This window comes from Buceros rhinoceros, unplaced genomic scaffold (genome assembly GCF_000710305.1).
Source record: "Buceros rhinoceros silvestris isolate BGI_N320 unplaced genomic scaffold, ASM71030v1 scaffold2990, whole genome shotgun sequence".
Classification (NCBI taxonomy): domain Eukaryota; kingdom Metazoa; phylum Chordata; class Aves; order Bucerotiformes; family Bucerotidae; genus Buceros; species Buceros rhinoceros.
The window spans coordinates 124,275-145,698 of record NW_010390020.1 but is presented as its reverse complement, the minus strand read 5'-3'; the positions used below and the strand labels follow the sequence as shown (position 1 = coordinate 145,698).

Genomic DNA, 21,424 nt, shown 5'->3' with positions numbered 1-21,424 from the left:
GGGGGGGGGGTGGATCACAGCTCGGTCTTTTTTCCTTAAGAGAAAGCTGTTTCTCAGTAAATAAAGGCACACATCATTTTGCTTGGAAAACTGTATTCTGTTACAGAGTAAAACTCTTTACTTCACCAAGGGGGAAATTGCTTTGCTACTGAGTATTTTAAATGATACTGCTCTTCACCAGCAACGCACCCTTTTGGATAACCTACCTGATCTAAGAGTTTACTAAAATAAAAATAAATAGGACAAAATAGATTAAGTTTCTATTTCCAGTCTGTTTTTAAAGATTTTTCAAACTTGACATATATTGTTTAATGACCCTCTTTCCAAAAGGAGCTGCACGTGCTCTTGCGATGCTGGGTGTCTGGCCCAGCTGGACGGCTGTGGGTGAGCCAGGCTCTGCCAGTTACTGACTGAGGGCAAAACATGGGAAACCATCAAATAGTGCGAGACCTGCTTCTGCCCTACAGAAATGATGGGGGATAAATGGGGCACAGCGTGAAAAATAACTCGGGAACTGTGAAGGTACCTTTTTTCCCCCTACCTTTCAGTAAAGCCAGCCTTTTATCCCATTTAAACCAATTTTGAGTGTTTTACGCTCACAAATAAAACAAATGTCAAACAACATCGTTCAGGGTCTGTTTTCAAGACAGGGCTAGATTTATCAGTAGTGCCAAGGAGAGCTGTCGTCATTCCCCTCCCCTGAAGAGGCAGAACAGACATGCCTTTTCAGACAGCACCCACTCGCTCGGGGTGTGGTTGTGGCAGGCCACCCTACTTCTCCCCCTGGAGCCACAGCTCGCTCTTCAGTGCGTCTCACTCAGCCAGCAAGCAAGACCTCAGCACCAGGGTTACCAAAAATCCTTCAGTGTGTCCGAGAAATGACTCCACGCCAGGTTAAACTTGCCCGGCTGCCTCGCTGGCATGCGTCATTTTGCTTGGAAGGTCTGGTGTGAAAGCCTTTTCATCCCCCTCTGTGACAGACAGGTCCTGTTCGTCTCGATGATGTCCCAGTTTCTACGTAGTTTGCTTGCTGCAGCTATGGGCATCATGCTGCTTGCTTTTCTTTACCTTTTTTTTTTACCTGACTATTTAAAAAAAAAAACAACAAATACGTGCAGTTGCAGCGCAACAGGACTAGAAGTTTGAATGTGTTAATTTTCTTTCAGATAATTAATGCCACTGTGCTCTATTCTACCGTGAACAAGACAACACGCAGAAGTTCCAAACTGCCACCAGTCTCTTCTGTCACTGAATGAACTGTTGTTTCTCAAGTACAGAAGTGCAGCCACCATGAAAGAACATGAGCAGGAGAGGGAGGGAAGCAGGCACTTCCCCTAGGTGCACTGGACTGCACCTGGAGGTGACAATGCCAGGTGTCCTAGGTAGCGTGTGACCAAGTCCATCAGTCCAGGCTTTAAAAAAAAAAAACACCCCACCCCAACAAGGGAAAACAAGCTGTGGTTTCACTTCTGGAGGTTTAAGAACCACACTTGACCTGGGCTACTTAAACCATAAATGCAGTGGAGCAGCATAGGAAGGTGTCTACGTAGCTGTGCTGAACGATGAGTTCTTTTTTCATTTTTTTATTTTTTTTTTTCCTCCATAAAGGATGTGCTTAGTGGAGTGTGTTTCCATCATGGGGATGGCTCCCTGGCTTGCTTTTGAGGTGTTACTGAGCATGATACACACTGCACCACAGCTCCTGTAATGGTGAAAAGGAAAAAGTACAGAAAGGGGGTTGGAGAGTTTCCTGAGACTGAGGGATGTGTTGGCTGGTGTTGGGGAACTCTTTGAGAAACTCTGGGGTGTAATTTGATTACAGCAAAGAACTGCAAGGGTGACTTTCTCCTGGTGTCTGTTAATCACTGTTACATTTTTTTTGACTGAAAAGCTTAGAGAGATATTTGAATTTAGTTAATTATTAAAATCATATTACTATGATATTTAAAAAGGTGCAGGACTATGAGGTCACTTTCACGCACCCAAACAATCTTTCATGCACCATGCGTCTTGGCGTGGCTGAAGTTCTCCAGAGCGTTGGCCAAAGCAGCCACATGGGTAACGTCTGCCCTTGTCTTTCAGCTACTTTTGCAGGTACAATGGCCCGTGTCTTTGTCTACGGCACGCTGAAGAAGGGCCAGCCCAACTACAAGCACATGATCAACACGGCCAAGGGGCTAGCAAAATTCCAAGGAAGGGGCCGCACGGTGGAGAAGTACCCGCTGGTGATTGCCGGCAAATACAACATTCCTTACATGCTGAACATCCCGGGGACAGGACACCATGTTGCTGGGGAGATTTACTCGGTCGATGACCAGATGCTGCAGTTCCTGGATGAGTTTGAAGGCTGCCCAGACATGTACCAGCGTACCCTGATGAGAATTGAGGTGGTGGAGTGGGAAGGGAAGGGCGGCACGGGCGAGGCACGGGCAGCTGCCGAGGGCGTCATGGAGTGCTTCGTTTATAGCACGACAACGTACCCCCCTGAGTGGGTCGGCCTCCCCTACTATGACAGTTACGACTCCTCGGGGAAGCACGGCCTCTCCTACGTCCTACGCGAAAGCCGGGATTAGAAACGGGAGATAGCAAAGCCTGGCCGAAGACGTAGTACTAAGCATGTAACCTTACCAGGAAAGCTGTAATACCTTTTTATTAAAACACAGCATCTCTTGTAACTTTCCCAGCCCGGGAGCCTTGGCGCTCGTGTGGAAGTCTTGTAGGCCCAGAGATGGAAACTCCTCCCCAGAGGGTCAGCGTCCTCCGCTAACCTGCTGCGGGTAACTGGGTTTGCATGGCTGTGAAATGTATCTGTGCACATCGGTTTTGAGGTCTAATCATTTTCTTAACTGCACACCCACCCCCCCACACCTTTGCCTCAGTGCATGACTGAGGTCAGTGAAAGGCAGAGGAGCAGACCATTGTTTTTTCACCTGATTTGACAAATTTTCTTGTGTATTTCTCCAAGGAGGGTGGAATAATGATGATAGTATTGCACTAATAGCTGAAACTATTTTAAAAATTCATGTCTGCAAACGAAATAAAGCACAAATCACATTTACTGGTGACTTGTAATGGTGTTTAGCGGGTTACTGAATGTAAACAGGGAGAGGTGACTATACAGGTACAATGTGCTTCAAGACACGTGAAATTGCTGAAGAAACAGAAAATGTAAAGACTATTCTTGCTCTGTATTGCAGTGTTTTTCTGAACTGGAAAGGAGTGTTTTTAAAAGGTGGTTCATTTTATAAGATACTGTGAAGAAATATTAAAATATTGTAAGAGTATTACATTTAAAATTATATTTTTAATTTAGCACTGTAGGGGGGGTGGGGGGTGGTATTGGGGACCATGAAAAGCAAACCTGATTTCAGCTATCAAGCTACAATAGCACTTACTACAATAGCACAAGGTGACTTTTTGCTGAGCACTTCAATGCAGAACTTGCAACCATATGCAAACTGAGTTCCCTATCGGGAAAGATTTCATGTACATGATAAAAAATACCCAGAGGAGCTGTACTGTCATTATTGCAACATTTAAACTGGGGGGGGGGAAGTTGTAAAGAAGATTATTGTCTCCCTGACCCAACCAACTGTACTGGTTTCTGTACAATCTGGGAAAATGGTGGCTTATCTGTTGTTACACTCCTGTGCCTTATATTTTCCTCCAACTGCAGTGTTTGGTTCATACAGGCTGCACAGTACACAAAGCTGCCAGAGGGACGTGAGCAGACAATGTGTGCCATGCAGTGAGCCAAGGTACGATTAAATGCGCTAAGGATACCACTAAGAACAATATTGTTCTTCTGCTTCACTGCTAGTAACCCTGTGGAGGCCAGAGGAGATCGAGGGTAGGGAATCAGCCCAGGGATCCAGGGTAAGGAACCAGCCTAAACTTTGTCACTAGTGGACACTGCTCCATCTCATTTAGAAAAACATGGAAAGCTTGTGTTGCTGGAGTAAGAAAATTGAGTCATTTTAAACTAGAACATTTGCGTGTCTTCACCATACTTGTCTTTTTTTTAGGACAACCTGCAGAAGCTGAACTGTGCTCCTTTAGGAAGGGGCAAGGTGGCGGCATTAAGGAGATTTGTAGGAAGATTTGCAGGAAGATTTGCAGGTGTGTGCCTCAGTTTCTCCAGCTGCAAAAGCATTAATTTTCCTGGAGGACAGGTACTACCCAAACACTCTCCTTACTCATCTTGATGGGTTTTATAAACTAATTAAGAAAGCAGAGCCTTGAACTACATTATTTTGTACTACATTATTCTGTCTGTTCTGCGGTTTAGTTGTCAGCTCCTTAACAACATGAAAAAAGGCTCTTCAGTCTGAATTTTCAAGCAGAATCCTGAACCTTTCTGGTTGAACATGAGTCACCAGCCCTGGCACAGACTGTTTTCATCCTCCACCTTCCCGTAAAGGAGCCCGGGTTCCTCTGGCCAGAGGGTTTTTTTCTGGGAAGTAGCATGACTCTGCTCATCCTAGGCAAGAAAATGAGAGCAGGCCCCCTCCTCTCTGGGACAGTGGTCAAAGCACAGCAGGAACAGTGTCTTAGAGGTATGTAAAAAACAGTTGTAGGAGGTTAGACAAAAGGCGAGAGTAGCCCAGTGTCCTGGCCCTGCAGTGAGCGCAGCGGAGGCCTAGGCACGAGCACAGGGACAGAGATGATGCTTACAGTGTGCAGGGACTGCGGTGGTATCACTGCATCTAGTGAGCTGCAGCTGCTGACCTACTGACCTAGATCAATTAATGGAAGAAAGAGCCTCCGTTAACCACACACTAACATTTTGAACCCAGTAAACTTCTGGTATCTACACATTCCTGTGGCATGGAGCTCTTGAGCGAGGTGCCAAAAAAGCCCCCCAAAACCCCCAACATCTTACCTGTTTGGACCAAGTTGCCAGCCTTCTTGCTTCTGCTCGAGTCTCTTCAGTCTTCCTCCTTTCCAATCCCTGTCTGGTTTCCCACACCGGACACACAGTTCTTCCAGCAGGATACAGCCATTACGAATAGTCCTAGCTCTTCACACAGGCTTTAGTATAAGCCTCTGCACAACAAGAGATCAGACACTTGGTCTCCCTTTTCTGTAAGAGTTCAAGGAGGAGGTTTGGCCTGAGGGACAGCAAGTGCCTCTAGCGTTACCTTGGGGACAGTGCCAGCTCCTTCTGAAAAGACTTGCATGCAGTAATCAATAGAAAGAAGATAAAGGGGGGGAAATTTGAGTGTGGAGTCTGAACAAAAGAAGAAAATGCCCTTACAACTGTACATGAAAATACATGAGGAAAGTCTGCAAAATACAACATGTAACTTAGATCTAATCTGTACAAAGGCTTCAAAATATTACAATAAATCTGATCAGAATTTAAGCCATTGGAAGTACTTGTCCAGCATTTACAGAGTGCAGGAAAACTGTTTGGTTAACGACTCAGTGGTTCATTTTTCACTCCTACCAGCCATTCTGTACAATTTGGCTGGGACCTCAAACCAGTGATATTACCAGGGAGAAGATTAATTGGATTCAGGTTTTTGTCATGGTTTACGTTTTTGGTTTTTTTTTTTTAAAAAGGAGGCTTTTCCTGTTTTAAAGCTGAAATGGTATTTTATTGATTTTATTTGATCCTGAAAAAAAATCAAAGAATTACAAAGGTTATGTACAAGTATTTCTGGAAGTAAAAACCTGGGATCTGTTGCCAAGGTTTAACATCTGTGTTTGCTGTCTTAACCACTGATACAATAAATACGACTGTGTAATATCTTGCGCATAGGACTGTCCATCCTCTGTGTGGAATTGCCTTAATCTGACTTTACAGATGGAAATAATAAAGGCTTAGCTAATTCACCAGTGTGGAGGCAACCTTTCATTCCAGTTCCACCAGCAGATCTCCTTCTCCAACAGTATCACCAGCTTTGCAGTGCACAGCTTTCACCTACGGTACAGAAACAGGAAGGTTTTCAAGTCTTCCTCAGTAACGTGGTTAAGTCAATGGTTTGGTTGACATTGCTTATACAGAGCATCACATCTGCATGGACAGGGTAAATGGCCACTATGCAACATTATGACTACCACAGGGATCACAGACAGATACATGTGTGTTGAAGGGGCTCAAAAGGTTGACAGCTCAACCTCCAGTGTTCAGAGTCCAGCTGAGTTTTGAGTATCTCCGAGAACGGAGACCCCACCACCTCTCCAAATCACGACCAACTCCATCAAGGCATTTAGGCATCTACCACTACCTGGTTTTCTTATGACTCGGGCGCTTGAAGACCCAAACATCATATGGAGGTGGCACTTGCAAAAATTAAAAAGCACTGTCTTCCACCTATTTTCACTGCTGTTTATTTACTACTAAAATTGTAAATCTTTTTGAGGAACAGGCTGACTCTTCCAACACTCAGTGCTTGGGCATTTCAATGAAATATTCCAGTACAACTTGCATTACAGAGCTTAAGTATAACTAACTGAGTTTTGGGACTGTGGCCATGAAGTGGGTTTCCTTCAATCCCCAGACACCTGGGATAGATTGATTTAAATCTGCACTGCGATCCTTTAACAAAACTGAACTCGGCAGAGGAGTACCTCTGTCAGATAAATGCAGCTACATCTGTAGATGAATTATATACTCACATACAGATTCCCAAATTTTAAAACACAAACATGCTAGTCCCTCATTTCCTCTATAAAAGGCTGCAACATGTTTGAATTCCCTTTCAGCACATGAAGCTCCAGAAAATATTTGAAGCTGTTTATTAGAGTTTGCTTGCAATATTAATTCAGAGCTCACACTGACATGCCCAGATCCTTGGTCAAAACCTTATTCAGCAGTTAGCTCTGTTTACTCATCCAAACATTACCTTGGGCTCCTAACGGAAACCTGCAGCATACCCGAAATACCAGGCTCCTATGGCTACGCTAGCGCCCACGTCCCAGTTTGACAGTCTGAAGCCCTGTGAGCTGTAAGCGTATCTCTGGCTCTGCCGCACCGGAGTATTGACAGCATTCCTCAAGAAATGAACACTGTGCGTGGGCAGAGATACCGTGAGATGTACAAAAAGGGGCTTTATTTCTAAATTCAGTAGCTAGGCAGCCTACCTGATTCCCAAGTCTCAATCTTTTCGGAGATGAAAGCAGTGTGAAAAATACTCTACTTCTTTCTTTCCGTTTTCTACAAAGCCAAGGTTCAGCAAACATTGTAGCTGACTAGTGTTTCAAACTCCCCAGTGATTTTTGACATGCGGCGGGGCCAGCTCCCTGTTCTGACCCACGCACAGCTGTCCCATAGGAGACAGGCAGTTCCTCTCCATCTTCCCTTCATTTTTAAACCACCTGCAGCTGGAGTAAACTCAGAGTAGATAAAAACAAGCTACTCTTCTCACAATTACAAACAGGAAGATGGGGTTTGATGCAGAAAAATAATTCAGCTTGTAATGAAAATGGGAATGTCTTCCAGCTGAAGACAAATGAACATGGTTTCCAAGCATCAAAACATGGACAACAGCCAGTGCCAAACATCCCATTCCTGTGGAGGGGCCAAGTAATTTTAGCACTCAGAGCCATGACTTTGCACTACAGAATGGGATTAATGCTTTTTAGCAGATTCAATTTCTACAGAGCCCCAAAATTTTTTTCTTTTTCAAATTCTTAAAATTCTAGCCAACCAAATAATTTGCATATTATTAAAATGCAAACATAAAGGAGACATTCATTGCAAGGTGCATATCAGGCCCACTGAACAGCCTGTGCACCATTCACATCCCACTCTGAAGAATTAGTATGACAAATGTAGGGTTTACGTGACATCCGTACAGAATGAGTGGGAGATATTTATTACTGGGAGAAGAATAAGCAGGATGTGCAAAGGTTGCAGCATACCTTGGTGGGAAAGGAAAGCTTAAAGTAAATAAAAGGAGGTGGGAGGGGTAATGGCATTTTAATTACAAATACTCACTAGTTAAAATCAGTGCATGCAAAGAGCAGCAAAAAAGGGTTAAACAAAAGAAGCAAGGATGAAAAAATAAATGCTAGTAAATATAAATCAAGTGAGAAAATAAATTATATAGGAATTAATGCATGAAAGAAAATAAAGTGGCAACGTTAGAGCAACGGGGGAAGGTAGAGTCTTCTCCACTCTGCAATTTTTTTCCTCAAGACCCAATTTTGTACTAGCAACACTGGAAGAGGCAAGCCCTGGGTCCCAGCCTCAGGACAATTTTAGTGCTGTGCCAAATAAGCCTTTCTTGTAAACACACAAACAGTCCTTGGCATAGAGACCCATCTTGAGATCTCAGCAAATCTTGCCAGTGGCTGACCTCGTCCCTGCCCTGGAGAGCAGGCTCCTTGCTGCCTCCCTCTGGGCTAAGGGATCATGCACTGGGGCTTGATTTGCTGTTTTTAATAACAACATGGCAGTGCTTCAAGGTGAGCAGAGGGGCTTGTCCCCAGGCAGAGGAGGGCTAGGACAGGCTAGGAAATATGAGATAGGGGAAAACACATAATCTAGATCCAGAATCTGCTCTCCCTTTGAAAAGGATGGATCAGGGGCCCCTGTCTACATGATGGCTTCAGGCTGCGAATTATAATCTGGCATAGGGATGCTCTGAGGTCCTCACTTGGGGGCTGACAGTCCCCAAACCAGATGGGGTTTAAGCCATGCCCTTGTCATATAAGCTTAGCCAGTTGCCCACCCAGAGAGCTGGTACATCCTGTGCTGCAGGCGACTCTCAGCTCAGGGGCTGCAATGCTGATCTCTCAGAAGCAAGATACCACAATGTGCAGCTTTGCATAGCTTAATGCATTTGCAGATCCAGGCTTCATATTTAGCAGCCACAACAATGTAAAAAAAAAGTTTTTCTCCTTTTCCTGCAAAAGCACTTTCTATGTCTTGTTCTGAGTAATTTTTTAATGTCAATCGTTTGCCATTAATTAACTGGCAAAGAGATGTCTCTTCTCCAGTTGCTCTTAAGAAAGATGGAATTTGGAGAAACAGTCTGCAACACCTTTCAATTCAGCTTGGCACTGTGACATCATAGAAAACAAATCATTTAGGAAAAAAAGAGTTATATGAATTTCTGAAGCCAGTAAAACTATTTCCTGCTGTGCTATCTAAGGCTCGGAACTACTTAACAGCATTCGCAGCAGATGCAAATGTTAAAAATTAAAGACACCTCACTTTGAAAGACTTACAACAATCAGACTTAATTCCTTAACAACCAGAATCCTCCTTTTTCCCTTTTTAAATTCTATCCTATTTGACAAGTTGCATATGGTTTTAAGTGACCCAAGGTAGCTTACCTTGCCTGTTTTAGCAGCAACCATACTGTTCTGCATTTTCATTGCTTCAATTACACAAATCTCTTGACCTTCTGAAACCTGGTAAAATTAAAGCAGTACAAAATGAGGATGGAGGATTTGAAACGCTCTAAGTGCATATGATTCTTCTGGAAAATAAAGGTATTATTTCATTAAATGCTAAAAAGACTTCCGTGGCACAAGTCAAGTCAGCCAGCTACACAGCCACGACACAACCACAATCACAAATCGCAGTTGCCTTTGACAAAGTAGCAGCAATATAGGGAAAAATGAATCACCTACTTAAAACTATCACCTCAGGCAAACCTGAAAGGCTCCTCTCCCAGCCCGTCCATTCAGCTCCAACTTCTACAGTTCACATTTCACATCCATCACGGTTCAAATTCAAATCCAGAGGAAAGTTTAATCTATGCAGTTTTGGCTGAGGAGCCTTTGCTTTGCTTCCTTGGCACAAGTCATATGGATACTAATCCTGATTCAGAAGCCAGAAGTTTCTTGGCATCAGTCCGAAAGAGCATGGGCTGGAAACTCCAGCAATACCTTACAGGGTAATGCTGAGCAGAAAGTCACACATCTGCACGTGGCAGCATCCGGATGGCAGCTGATGACTTCAGATTGACAGAAGGGAGCACGCCTGCAAGCAACCACCACCTCTCATCTACCAGGCAGGCACTGCGGAGGCAGAGCCATCATTTTCACCACAGCTGGTAGCTCCTAAAGGGAAACATTCAAGTTTCCTCCTTCTGCTTGTTTGCACTCTGCTAACAGGCACACGCAAGCTCAAGGTCACCAGTAACCCACTGCACTGCTCCTCTGTTGGGCTCCCTACGCCTCCCAGTCAGATCCTCCCTCCAACACCTTGGACCACACTGTGAAGAAGAGTGAGCTGCTTCGGTCTTTACAGTGGTTGTGGGGACTGCCTATACATGAGAGGAAACCTAGGATATTCAGAATTAACTCCTTGAGAAACCCAGCGATCAGCCACTCATGCCATGATGACAATTTCCTTTGGAGACAGAAGGGTGCTGGGCTCTACGTGCCAGTATTTAGGACCTGTGCAGGTACACTGCTCTGGGACGTCGGGCTCCAAATGCCCACTGCAAGTCTTTTCATTAGGCTCTTTTGCAGATGTAGTCCATCATTCACTCATTATCCCAGCAAATTTGGGATGCTTTCACTGTGATGTTGAAGTTTTGTTGAAGAAGTTGATTTAAGACCTGCAGAGCTCTGGTTTATGTGTGTCAGTGCCCTCAAAATGTGTTTGTTTATATACATACATATATACACGTAGACATACTTTTCTAAATATATTTAAAATGAATAATACATATTTAAGGACAAGCGTGTACCACTTTGGGGAATACACCCTGACAGTATATTTCACCAACAGACAGGTGGGAAGTCAGAGATCAAAGGCACATTGCATGGAGTACATTCTGAAAATTTAAATAAAGCTTTTTTTCTAAAGCATGCACTACCAGTGATTGAAAGGTACTGATGTCTGCCTAGGGATTCTGAGCAAGACAGAAAAAAAGACATTACATTAAAAGGTGCTTCCACACCCTTCCTTCAACAGACTGCCAACAGCAATACGGCTTTTGGGGGTAAATAAGGAAAGCATCTCATATGGGAACATGACATACTGACCGGATACACAGAATAACCAACACCTCACCTGCAGAAATTCCATCCTGAGCTTCGGGCAAGCATTTAAGTCATTAGCAGTGTCAAATTTGGTGAATAGTGTCAAAGACTTGTCCTTTGTTCCCAGTTATTTCCCTTCTATTCCCTCTCCCTGTCTTTTGTCTCCTTCCTTCCACACCTTCTGCTCTGCCTGTAGCCTTGCCCCAGTAGCTCTTTATTTCCTTCCTTACTTCTTTTCCTCCCCTTCTCCCTATCTCTCACTCAGCTTTTCTTCCATCTGCTCTGAACTCTCCAGACATTTCTGAGGTTTTGAGGAAGCTATGAATATCTACAGCTGAGGGAAAAAAAAAAAAAAAAGGTCAAGAATGTTTGTTGGAGAAGGGGGTTTTGTGGCATATTTCAAAAATAAATTAAATAAATTTGCTCTCCCTCTGGTTAAACGCAACTATTAGAGCGCCAAGGCATGGGTCTCTAAAGACTGCTGAAGACTGAGTGGCCTGGATCTGAATTCAGTGGCCTAATTTCAAGGGCACGAGAAACTCTTCTCTTGGGCTCCAATATGATTCAAGTGTAACATGGCTTCATCAGGTGGGTGGTGCGCAAATGAACCAGTTGGCAATTATCTAAAAGGAGTTGTGGAAATGCATCTACTGGAAAAGTACAGAATTGACTCTGTAGATTCAAAGTACAGCACTTAAAATGCCAAGAAGTATTGGTAGTTGTGGGACAGAAATGTCCGTGAATCTGAATTTCTCCTCAGCTTCCCTCCATTCTCAAAAATACAGGTTTTTGTGTTTGATATAATACCCTCTGGATTGATGACAAAGGGAGCAGTGTCTGGGAAGGAAATAACCCCCCCCAACCCGCAAAATGCGAGGACAAAGTATCCAGTTAACAGCTAATCTTACTAATTTGGAAGGAAGAAAGCACTTTCAGCAGGTACCACATGTGAAAATGCTGCGTCCCTACTTCTGATGATGTGCAATTTGTTGAAAATTACCTTGATGAAAGTGTCACTTAGGCACAGAAGTTTAATTACTGTTCTTATGTTAAACCTTTACAGCTCCACTCAGTGTGTTGCAAAGCGACAAATCCTAAAATTAGGCACTTGTATCTCTCTTTTCTCTTTTTCGGTCTTTTGGGCATTGTGCAATTTCTTTCTTTCCATAATTGCACGTATCCTTTTGCCTGTTATTTAGCCTGCAAATTAAAACCGCAAGCAAGGTGTGCGAGTTCTTGCTTTCTAACTTCTTTAAGGATTTTTCTGGACCATTTTTAATGTTGCATTTTCATCATCTAATTTACTTCTTTCAGTGGATGGTAAACCAATGTAAACCACCATCTTCACACTTCAGTTTAGAGAGGTCTCAGTGATGACCTGAATCTGTCAAAACAGGCAAATAAAATCAAACAAAAAATCTGATTGATTGGAACCACATAAAATAAAAGGGCTCCTTTTCTTAAAATGAATTAGACTCAGGTCTCTTTCTTACAGAGTTATGCTACAGATTAATCTACCTTTACATTGCCTGGAATATCCAAATAAATGAGCGGTTAACCGTTAGACCTGCACTCTGTATTTCAGTAGCTTATTTTTGCATGGCGCAGTTCAAAGTAGCTGTTCAGTTAGTTTTGTCCTCCATACGTTGCATCATACGTCATGACATGAATGTCCTAGTACATTGCCAAACAGTAGCTTTCAGCAGAAGCTTTAGCAGCAGATAGGAGGTTTTCTGCTGAAGAAATACATGTAAAATCCTGTTTGCTTCTTTTCCAGCCTTTCTGTGTGTGAACAGAGTGAAAAGGAAAAAGGAAAAAAAAGGAAAAAAGAAGAAAAAGAAGAAAATCGTTGAAGCGGAGGGTTCTTAACATCTCGATGTTGCTAACAATTCCCAAATGTGAGTTTGGGAACAGTCAATAGCACTGTTTGAGTAACTTGGGGACTGCACGGTGGTTGTTATCTCCTCTGGCCAAAAGGTTACATACAGAACAGGGAACTGTCTCCAGCCATTTCCCGCCCAAGCTCCTCACGAGACAACACTGGCTGGAAGCAGACTTTGAGAAGCCGCAACCCTGAGCCATTTTCACTGCACCTAGAGGAGGACCATGAAGACTAATTGCACTTAGAGATAGGTCTCTTCAAAACTCAGAAACACAAAAAGACAGCACACACCCGAGGGCATTGCTACCACGGGATCTTTGTGAATATGGTACACTTTCCCCAGACTTTTGTGCGTCATCTGGTAAAAGACTTAATGATTGTGACAGGACGTCTTCAATGTTAGGCTTACAGAATGGTCACAAGCCCCAGAAGTCTTTCTGATAAACCCAATCGGCACTGATGTATTTCCCTGCTCTCTGTCTAATTGGTGTAAAGTTTGCAGATCTGAATCCCCGATCTTTTATCCAGCTTGCTGCGTCCTCTCCTTTGACATGGGGTCAGGGTTCACATTCGCATCCGATTATCGAAGTGGCACTCATTAACCGGCAGCCTGCCTCGCACCAAAATGAGTTCGCTGGAAGGGGAACTCGGCCCATTTACTCAGCAGATTTTAGCATTTTAAGGAGGCCTGAATGTCACACAGTATTGCTACATTTCGAGGAGTTTCAGACATCTCCAGCTGATGATTAATTGTGAGTGATGGGAAATAAAATCCAGTAAAGCCAGCTGCTTGCCATGGTCGGCAAAATTACTATAATGGATATAGGCTGCCAATTTTCCAGTTTTACTGGCAAGTCTTCCAAGTGTAATTAAGGGAAGTTATAAATGATATGGAAATCTATCAAGTCCCATTTATTTTCAGAGGACTCCTTCCCCTGAGACTTTTATCTTCAAGCTTATAGTTTGCTTTGTTGTGCTAATGATTTAAACCACTTCTTATTTCTGATTAAAGCCCCCAATATCCTTCATAAGAAGTTAGATCCACTTTATTCAGAAGGATTTAAAGAAACAGAAACCTTTTCAAAGTTGTGTTTGTTAACCGTGCTGAGCTCTCGCTTCCTCTATGGAGGCACAACAGAGCATCCTCCATCTTAGGCACCTCACTACCGTCTGGTCTTCTGCTTCCAACAGATCCCGAGGATTCAGAAAGACCGGGGATAGGGAGAGGGAGAAGAGGGAATTAAAGAAAAATAAAATTTAAAAAATCTATCATCAGCAAAACCCCAACTTCCCTCCAAATCCTAAATCCTCCAAAAACAAAGACGATAGGTGCTGCCTTAGATGCTAGGCATTTAGCACAGGATGGTGTTGCTCACTAATGTAGTTTGATTTGGAATAAAAGCATGAAAATGATGTGCAAAGGCCTAAAATTGGAGACGTAAAGGATGACTGCACAGTGTTCCATTTCTCAATTTCATCCTTCAGAGCCACAAAATGGGGGTGATACAGTTACTGGATGAGATTTACAGTAACAGCTGTGGTCTTCCCACACAAGGGAGGACCTTCTAATGGGCTAAGGTCTGTTTTGAACAGACGGGGAGTAGCAAAACAAGGTTCCCTATTAAGGGTGTGCAGTAATATTCCTGATAAAGAAAATGAGTAGTGGTAGTCAGATTGCTTTAAGATATCTAAATCTCCTTTTCCTGTTTAAAATAAAATTAAAAAAAAAAAATAGAGCTATTTTTAGAAAGTGCTAACTGTTAAATAAATGAAAGACATGTAAATGTAAGGGTTTGGTTTTTTCTTCATCTCCTCCCTACGAACTGTAAAGAATGCATAGGAACCAGTGCCAGGGGCATATGGCTTTCTCCTGTGCTGAACATTCACACAAAAGACAGGTTCATCAGTCATTGGAGTATCTGGATAAAAAATTAGCTCCTGATGGATGGTATTTAGAGCTTACCTGCTGCTAGTACATTACCGGGGAAACACAGGTTTTGAAACCCACATGACATTAGAAACTGCAGACCGTGAAATACCCCACGTGCAAGCGCACTCATAACGTACCCCAGGTTATACAAAATAAGAAATAAGCTATTTAAACCCTCTGCCTAAAATTGGGCCCACTGCAAGGAACCCTGGGTCAGACCTGCACAGGCCAATTAATGCACAGCATCTGCTGTATAGAAGCCATGCATGAAGCACTTCCGAATGATTTCAGCAATTAAAAGAAAACTGTTTCCTGCCTGTTCTGACAGCAACTGTTTCAATGCAAGAGTGAGCACCAAATCATTGTGTGCAGCTGAAAAAAATAAGTCTTTTTTTTTTTTTTTAATCTTGTGAAAGGGGGTGGGAGGGATGAAGATTTCTTATGGAATCGGATCGTTCTTTTGTTGTCCGACATTCTGTGTTTTTCTGCCAAATTAGACAGAAGGCTCCAAGGGTTTACGGGGCCCTCTACAGTATCACCTTCTGGTGCACTGTGGCTCCCTAAAAAGATGGATCAATATCAACCCTGCTGATTTGCCTACAAAAGTGAAAATCCCTCAATTACATTTTTAGGACTATTATATTTAGAACACAGGTGCTCTGATGCGTAACAATTTTAAGGCTCTTGGATCTGAAGGGGAAAAAAAAAAAACAACGACAGCCCGAAGCAGAAACAATTTTAGATTTGGTAAAAAGTGAAATGAGAATTGATTTTTATTGATATCTCCTTTCTCAGCTTTGGGGAGACGCCAGTAAATATCCCATCCAATTTTCACTGCTGCAACTTGTGTCTCTTGTGAGCAAGAAGAGACAATGCAAGACGGTGCTGTATTTTGTAGCCTTCTGCAAAATAATTACAAATGTTCGTCTTGTGCTTGTGCAAAATCACTGAACAGTGAAATCAGTATGCAGTCACTATCTAAAACCCTCGTGCAGATACCAGGATTTTTGTTTGTTTATTTGTTGATTAAACTTAGTCCATGCTGGTATCATTCCCTTCCCAGATTTTTTTCTCTCTGACTTGTTGGCAATCTGGCAGCAAAGCATCCAACAAGAAAACAAATCAAGAGGAATTGGATGAGTAGCAATTGAAATGCCTTGACATTGTCCATTACCATGTAAAATAATTAGTGCAGCTTTTCCCTTCTTTCCAAATTAACTTTGAAACCAGAGCTACAGAGCTGCAGATATAATTAGTGGCAATTAACAGTACTTGACAAATCATTATTAAACTTTTTTTGCCACACTCCTTTAATGAATGCATCCGAAGATAGCACATCCCAAATTTTGTGACCTCTGACTAACCAAAGGTCAGTGCTGTCCCCCTGACAGCAATCGGCGCTGGTCATTGCACTCCCACTTATCCAAAACACACTTGCCCAACTGCTTCGTGTTGGGGAAGTGATACGTGGGCAGAGCACTTCTGGGGGCAATTCCTGCACTCCTCAGCCCAAGGCAAGGCAGTTGCCATCACAGCAATCTTTATCAGTCAGCTTTTTTACCAACAGCTAAGAAGTTGCTTATCATTTGAAAAGGAAAAGCACAACAGTAAGAGGGGAAGAGGAAAAAAAAAACAAAAAGAATTCTCTCCAAGGGATGGTAGAGTTTTTCCCCTAGGAGGAAACTCTAATAATATTGACTATTTGTACCTCATCATCAGAATAGGATTTCATTCTTAATTACACTGTACTCGAACACAAATCTTAAGCCTGTGCAATTGCATAAAGATATAGAAGAAAAACCTATTCAAGTCAAATATTAAAAAATTAAATAAATGTTATGAGAAATTACTATAGCTACGGGGTTTTTTTTAATGTAATCACAATTACCGAAGCTTCCCGTTACAAGAGTGGTGAAATATTTGAATGCTTTTATGCTTCAAACGTCACTACTGTGAAAATGTTTTCATCTTCTGTTTTTCAACAGCTTTTTTTGCCCAAAAAATATACCCCCAAAAAGTTATTTAAAACACAGCATCATTACAATTACTTGAGGTTTGTAACCACATTTAATCAAGTTTGCAAATTCCTTTTAACTGAAAAATGCAGTTTATATTTGCTCTGGGATCACTGAAGAGGAGGAGGGAGTAAAGGAAGGGAAAGAAAAAGGGAAAACGACAATAAAAGCAAAAACAAAAAAGGCTCACACAAAAAAAAAGGCAAGAGAAAAATCTTATTTGAATTTAAGAATATCTTACTAAATTATTGATGCGATATTCATCTAAATAAAATGTGAAACTCGTACTTATGCAAATACATTTTTACTGGTTTTCCTGGTTGTTATTTCTCTGTTATAAATTCCAACCAGTAAATTTAGGACTGTAAGAAAGAGAAATTTTTTTATTAATTTGTTGTTGTTGTTTGTTGGTTTGGGGTTTGGGGTTTTTTTTTAGATTTTGAGGTCTGAATGGCAAATACAATTTAAAACAACACACAACTGGCTGACAGCAACAGGTAACTTTTTAAGTCCACTTTTTTCTTTCATGAGAAGGAACGATGCGGTGAAGAACAGAATTTAAGAAGCTGTTTTGTTTTCATTTTTAGTAGTGAGCATTTCAGCTGTAGAGGTCAAGCAAAATATCTTTTACCGTAGCAAGACTTTTCCAAGGCTTGTGAAATGGAAAATTGTGAGAAAGATTTTTTTAAAAACACTCTTCTAAAGAATAACAAGAGAAATTGAAATAAGATGCATGCAACTGAACTGGAAGAGGAGTGCAGTTTAAAAGAACTGGAATACAGTCTACAACATCTCCCTTCATTGTTTTTAAAGCATGGAATCACCGACAGTAACGTGTTTTGTAAGTTACACAACTAAACAAGCAGCCTTCAAGCTACCCAATTTTGAAATTACTGAGATAATTAGCATATACATTTAACAGTTGACATCTTGGTAGGAAAAAATCATCCCATGCAGGATCAATACCCATGGCTTGGCTCCACTAGCAATAATTGGAAATCATAAGAAATTCTGATATGAGAAAAGTCCATTTAAAGAACGGTTTGAATGGTGATAATTTCTAATACTTGGGGTAATCTTGAATTACTGGAGAGAGGAAACTGAAGAAACTCAGGCCACAATAACTAACTACCCTCTTCTTTTGGCTGCAGTCCTACAAAGATTCAGTGACGCTGGTGAGTTTACCCAGAGGTGCCTTCCTTTTACATATTTATGGATGAGGGGAATCATTTCAGTGATTTAGGCTACCAGCACTGGTGTTAGCTTATTGACCAATGCTTGGCTTAGTAATGCCACCTGTTCCGCCTGCTTTAAGTAAGAAACACCTATCAGAAACACACAGCTAAAAGAAAAGCATCTTTGCATTCTGACAGATAGAAAACTAAAAAAGCAAAAACTATATTCATAGGTGAAAACATAGCAAAGGCTACAAGGCATAAGGACAGTTGAGATATTTTTTTGTTGCTGTGGACAGTTCAGACTAACAAGTCAGAATCACTTTTGGGACCACTTTGGGTGCCTTGGGTACGACAACATTGCTTTATCTGTTCAACCACTAGGAGCTTGGGCTTTCCCTGCTCCTGCAATTTCGCTGCGCAGAATCCTCCATGCACAAAAAGCAAGCCAAACTCAAGACGGAGAAGAAATATTTGCAAATGTCTGCCTATTTCCTGCCCTCTAAAACAGTGAATTTGTGCAGCTTTACTAGTTTCTATGGTGCCATAGTTGTGGTGCAGTTAAAACCGCATGCAGTGCCATCTCCGCACTCCGGCATAAAAATACTGCTGTGTGCTAGCAGAGCCGGGTTGTGCTGCCATCGGGGTCAGCAGAAACAGAGCAAATCCCTTGCCTGGACTCTTGAAGCCCAGTGGTTTTCCCTGACCCTGGGGATCCAAAAAGTAACTCTCGCAAAATCAAATTTCTTCCGCATACACGCTTGTCATTAATGATATAAAATAAGCATGCAAACACCCTCCCTCCTCAAATGGATATTTCCAATATAACGTGACTATGTTATCGTGAGGAATGTAAGCTAAATTTAAACCTTCGTTCCCTAAATAATAGTAACCTTCTTTCCAGAGAGCCAGATTTTAAATTGTTTTGTTGTTTATGTTGCTTTCTGCTTCTGAGTGCCTTCATTGTGTTTCCAGGAATAACCGAGTGACAACTAATTACAGTCTTCTGATAGCATGAAGGAAAATAAAGAAAGTAGAAAGTAACTAAAAAGCTACAAAAATTGGCAGCATCACAAGTTCTGCTTCTCTCTAACTGACTAACAGCACTTCCCCACTGCGTTGCTAAAATCTATAGGTTTTACATCTTTCAGACAAAAGAAAATAAATTCCTTGCATGTGCAATATCTTTTGGCAAAACAGCATTGAAAACTGCTTATCAAACCAGCTGGATAGAGGATGCTCACACAATCTTCTATCCGGCTTATTCAGACCAAAGTATTTTTCAGCAACAGCAGCCAAATGAGAACACTGTGCTTCAAGGAAAAACAATGACACATCGAGTGGGGAAAACTAATGCAGAGATCAGCACTGCCTTCTCGTTTGGCTAAGGACACACAGAGAGGGACTAACAAACACCATATGCTTTACCTGACTGGGAATGATGCCCTATAGCTCAACCACAAGTTTGCAAGTGTGGCCATTCAAAAATGAGATGTCCCTCTCTGGAAGTTTCTTCACCATTTGTGAAGTTACTGCCTGAAGGAGGGTCACAGCAGCCCAGCTCCCCACGCTGCTGACCCATCGGAGGGCAGCTTTCTGTGAGCCCGGGGAACTATGCTGCACTAACGCTATTTAGCATAGATCACAGGTTAGCAGAAAACAGTCCCAGGGTAGCTAATAACCAGGCAGCTTTACTGCTAGCAGCAGCAACAGCTAAGTGGAAGGATGGACAACTACATCGCACTTTCCCATTTTTCAGCCGTGCTGTTTTCACACACCACGCAAATCTAAGCTGCCAAACCCAGTTGCAAACACAGAATAGAAGCTACTTAAATTCCCATTTCTCCAGCACACTAAAGAAATCAGACTTTTCCCAAGCAGTGCAACAAAAAGAGCTGTGTTTATCAGGGAGCTGCAGTTCCCTGTCCATCACGCCTTAAACAGCTGTAGCGAGTGAGCTGGTTTCTGACAGACAGCCAAGACGTGTAATCTGAATCACACCATCCCACTGCTTATTCAGTGCCAATAGCTGATGCTACCATCATCTTGCTCGCTGGCTCACTCTTTTTTAACATTTTGACACTAGTCCTGAAAAGGAAGGATTTAAGTTAAATCCTTTTCAATAACATAAATGTGTTATTGCAATTAAAGCCACACAATTAGCATTGACAAGCTCAGGTCAGCAGAACATAGATTATGTCATTCAAGTGTTCTGCCACTCAGTGCCTCCAGCAAAAAGCTACAGGAGAGGAGGGAAAAAAAAGAGTCTCCGCACATTATTTAACAACCTGTGCTCTGATGCACCACACCACTTGTGGATTTGAGGAGGGAGGCTTGTTTATTTACTGACTTAAAATCCCTTTGGCTCTGGCCTCCTTCTACGCAGGTTCTATTCCATCAATGCAACAAGAACTTCAGCAAGAAGGCTGGTAACATTTAGCAGAATTACCTCCTCGAAAACATCTTAAATAAAAAAGGCTCAAAATCTTTGCCTTAAAAATGTTTCTCTTCATTTTTCACCAAAAAAGGTGTTTGCTTAAGATCTCCCTCACTCAGCCACTCGGACTGCCTAGACACAGAAATCACAGATTTCTCAGTGATTCATTTTAATTGAATACTGCTGGTTTTAAGGGTATAAACAGTGTGTATGTGTGTGCGTAGATCACAAAACCAGAAAGCTAAAGAGCTAGAAGAATTAATCTCTTACTAATTATTACTCAGCTGTACTTCGTTCTGCTTTCCTAGAAATCTCTTTATTTCACTAACATGAACATTTGCACCTACAGATCTTCAGTATTAACGTGATGACTCCCTTCTCTCTGTAAATAGACAGAAATACCTGTACATTCTAAAACCAAAGTGGCACCACAGGAAAATGTAAGCAAACAGATCAGTTCACCAGCACAATCAATGACCATCACGTAGTAAGTGCAGTGCTATATCGGACTTGAGATCTTGATCCCATTTCTACATCATCTCTCAAGAAAATCTAGGTTTCATTGCCATAAATTATGAACTCTGTGACTGAAGCTTTCTGTTTCTGTCTAAGTGCCACATAGACATTCATGGCATCATTTAACTGACAACAGTACTTTAAAATTAATCTGCACAATCTGACTCAACTATTCCTGTGTCTGCATCACTCCTGCAGTTATAACAGCCCTGACCTTAGAAATAACATATGATACAGAGTGGTAGAAGTTCATATAAAGCTGAGTTCAAGAAGGTGTTTATATGTAATTCTAAAACACTGTGTTTGCGTTCATTTCCAGCTCAATGTAAGGTAAGAAGCACTGGAAATCCCCAGGACAGCAAAAGCATGTTCTGCTGCTTTTCTGTATGTCAAGTTTACTCCTTCTGCAAGACAAGAGGATTCCTGTAAAAGACAGGGAATTCCCAGCATGGAATTCCCAATGCAGGAAATTCATATGTCTTATGAAATGCTAACACAGGGATTCTTAAAAAAAAGGGG

The 21,424-nt window shown here is 42.0% G+C and overlaps 2 protein-coding genes across 2 annotated transcripts in view; one reads left to right on the top strand and one right to left on the bottom strand.

Annotated features, from left to right (window-relative positions):
• Positions 1-2,099: 2,099 nt before the first annotated feature.
• GGACT (gamma-glutamylamine cyclotransferase) lies at positions 2,100-2,573 on the top strand. Its single transcript, XM_010136102.1, has one exon. The coding sequence runs from the start codon at positions 2,100-2,102 to the stop codon at positions 2,571-2,573; it is 474 nt and encodes a 157-aa protein (XP_010134404.1).
• Positions 2,574-5,582: 3,009 nt separating this feature from the next.
• LOC104493435 (propionyl-CoA carboxylase alpha chain, mitochondrial-like) overlaps positions 5,583-21,424 on the bottom strand; it is a gene marked incomplete at its 5' end in the record, with an annotated part of 139,823 nt that continues 123,981 nt past the window's right edge. Inside the window, 2 exon segments of the mRNA XM_010136112.1 lie at positions 5,583-5,926; positions 9,289-9,366. Coding sequence (XP_010134414.1) covers positions 5,858-5,926; positions 9,289-9,366 — 147 coding nt within the window.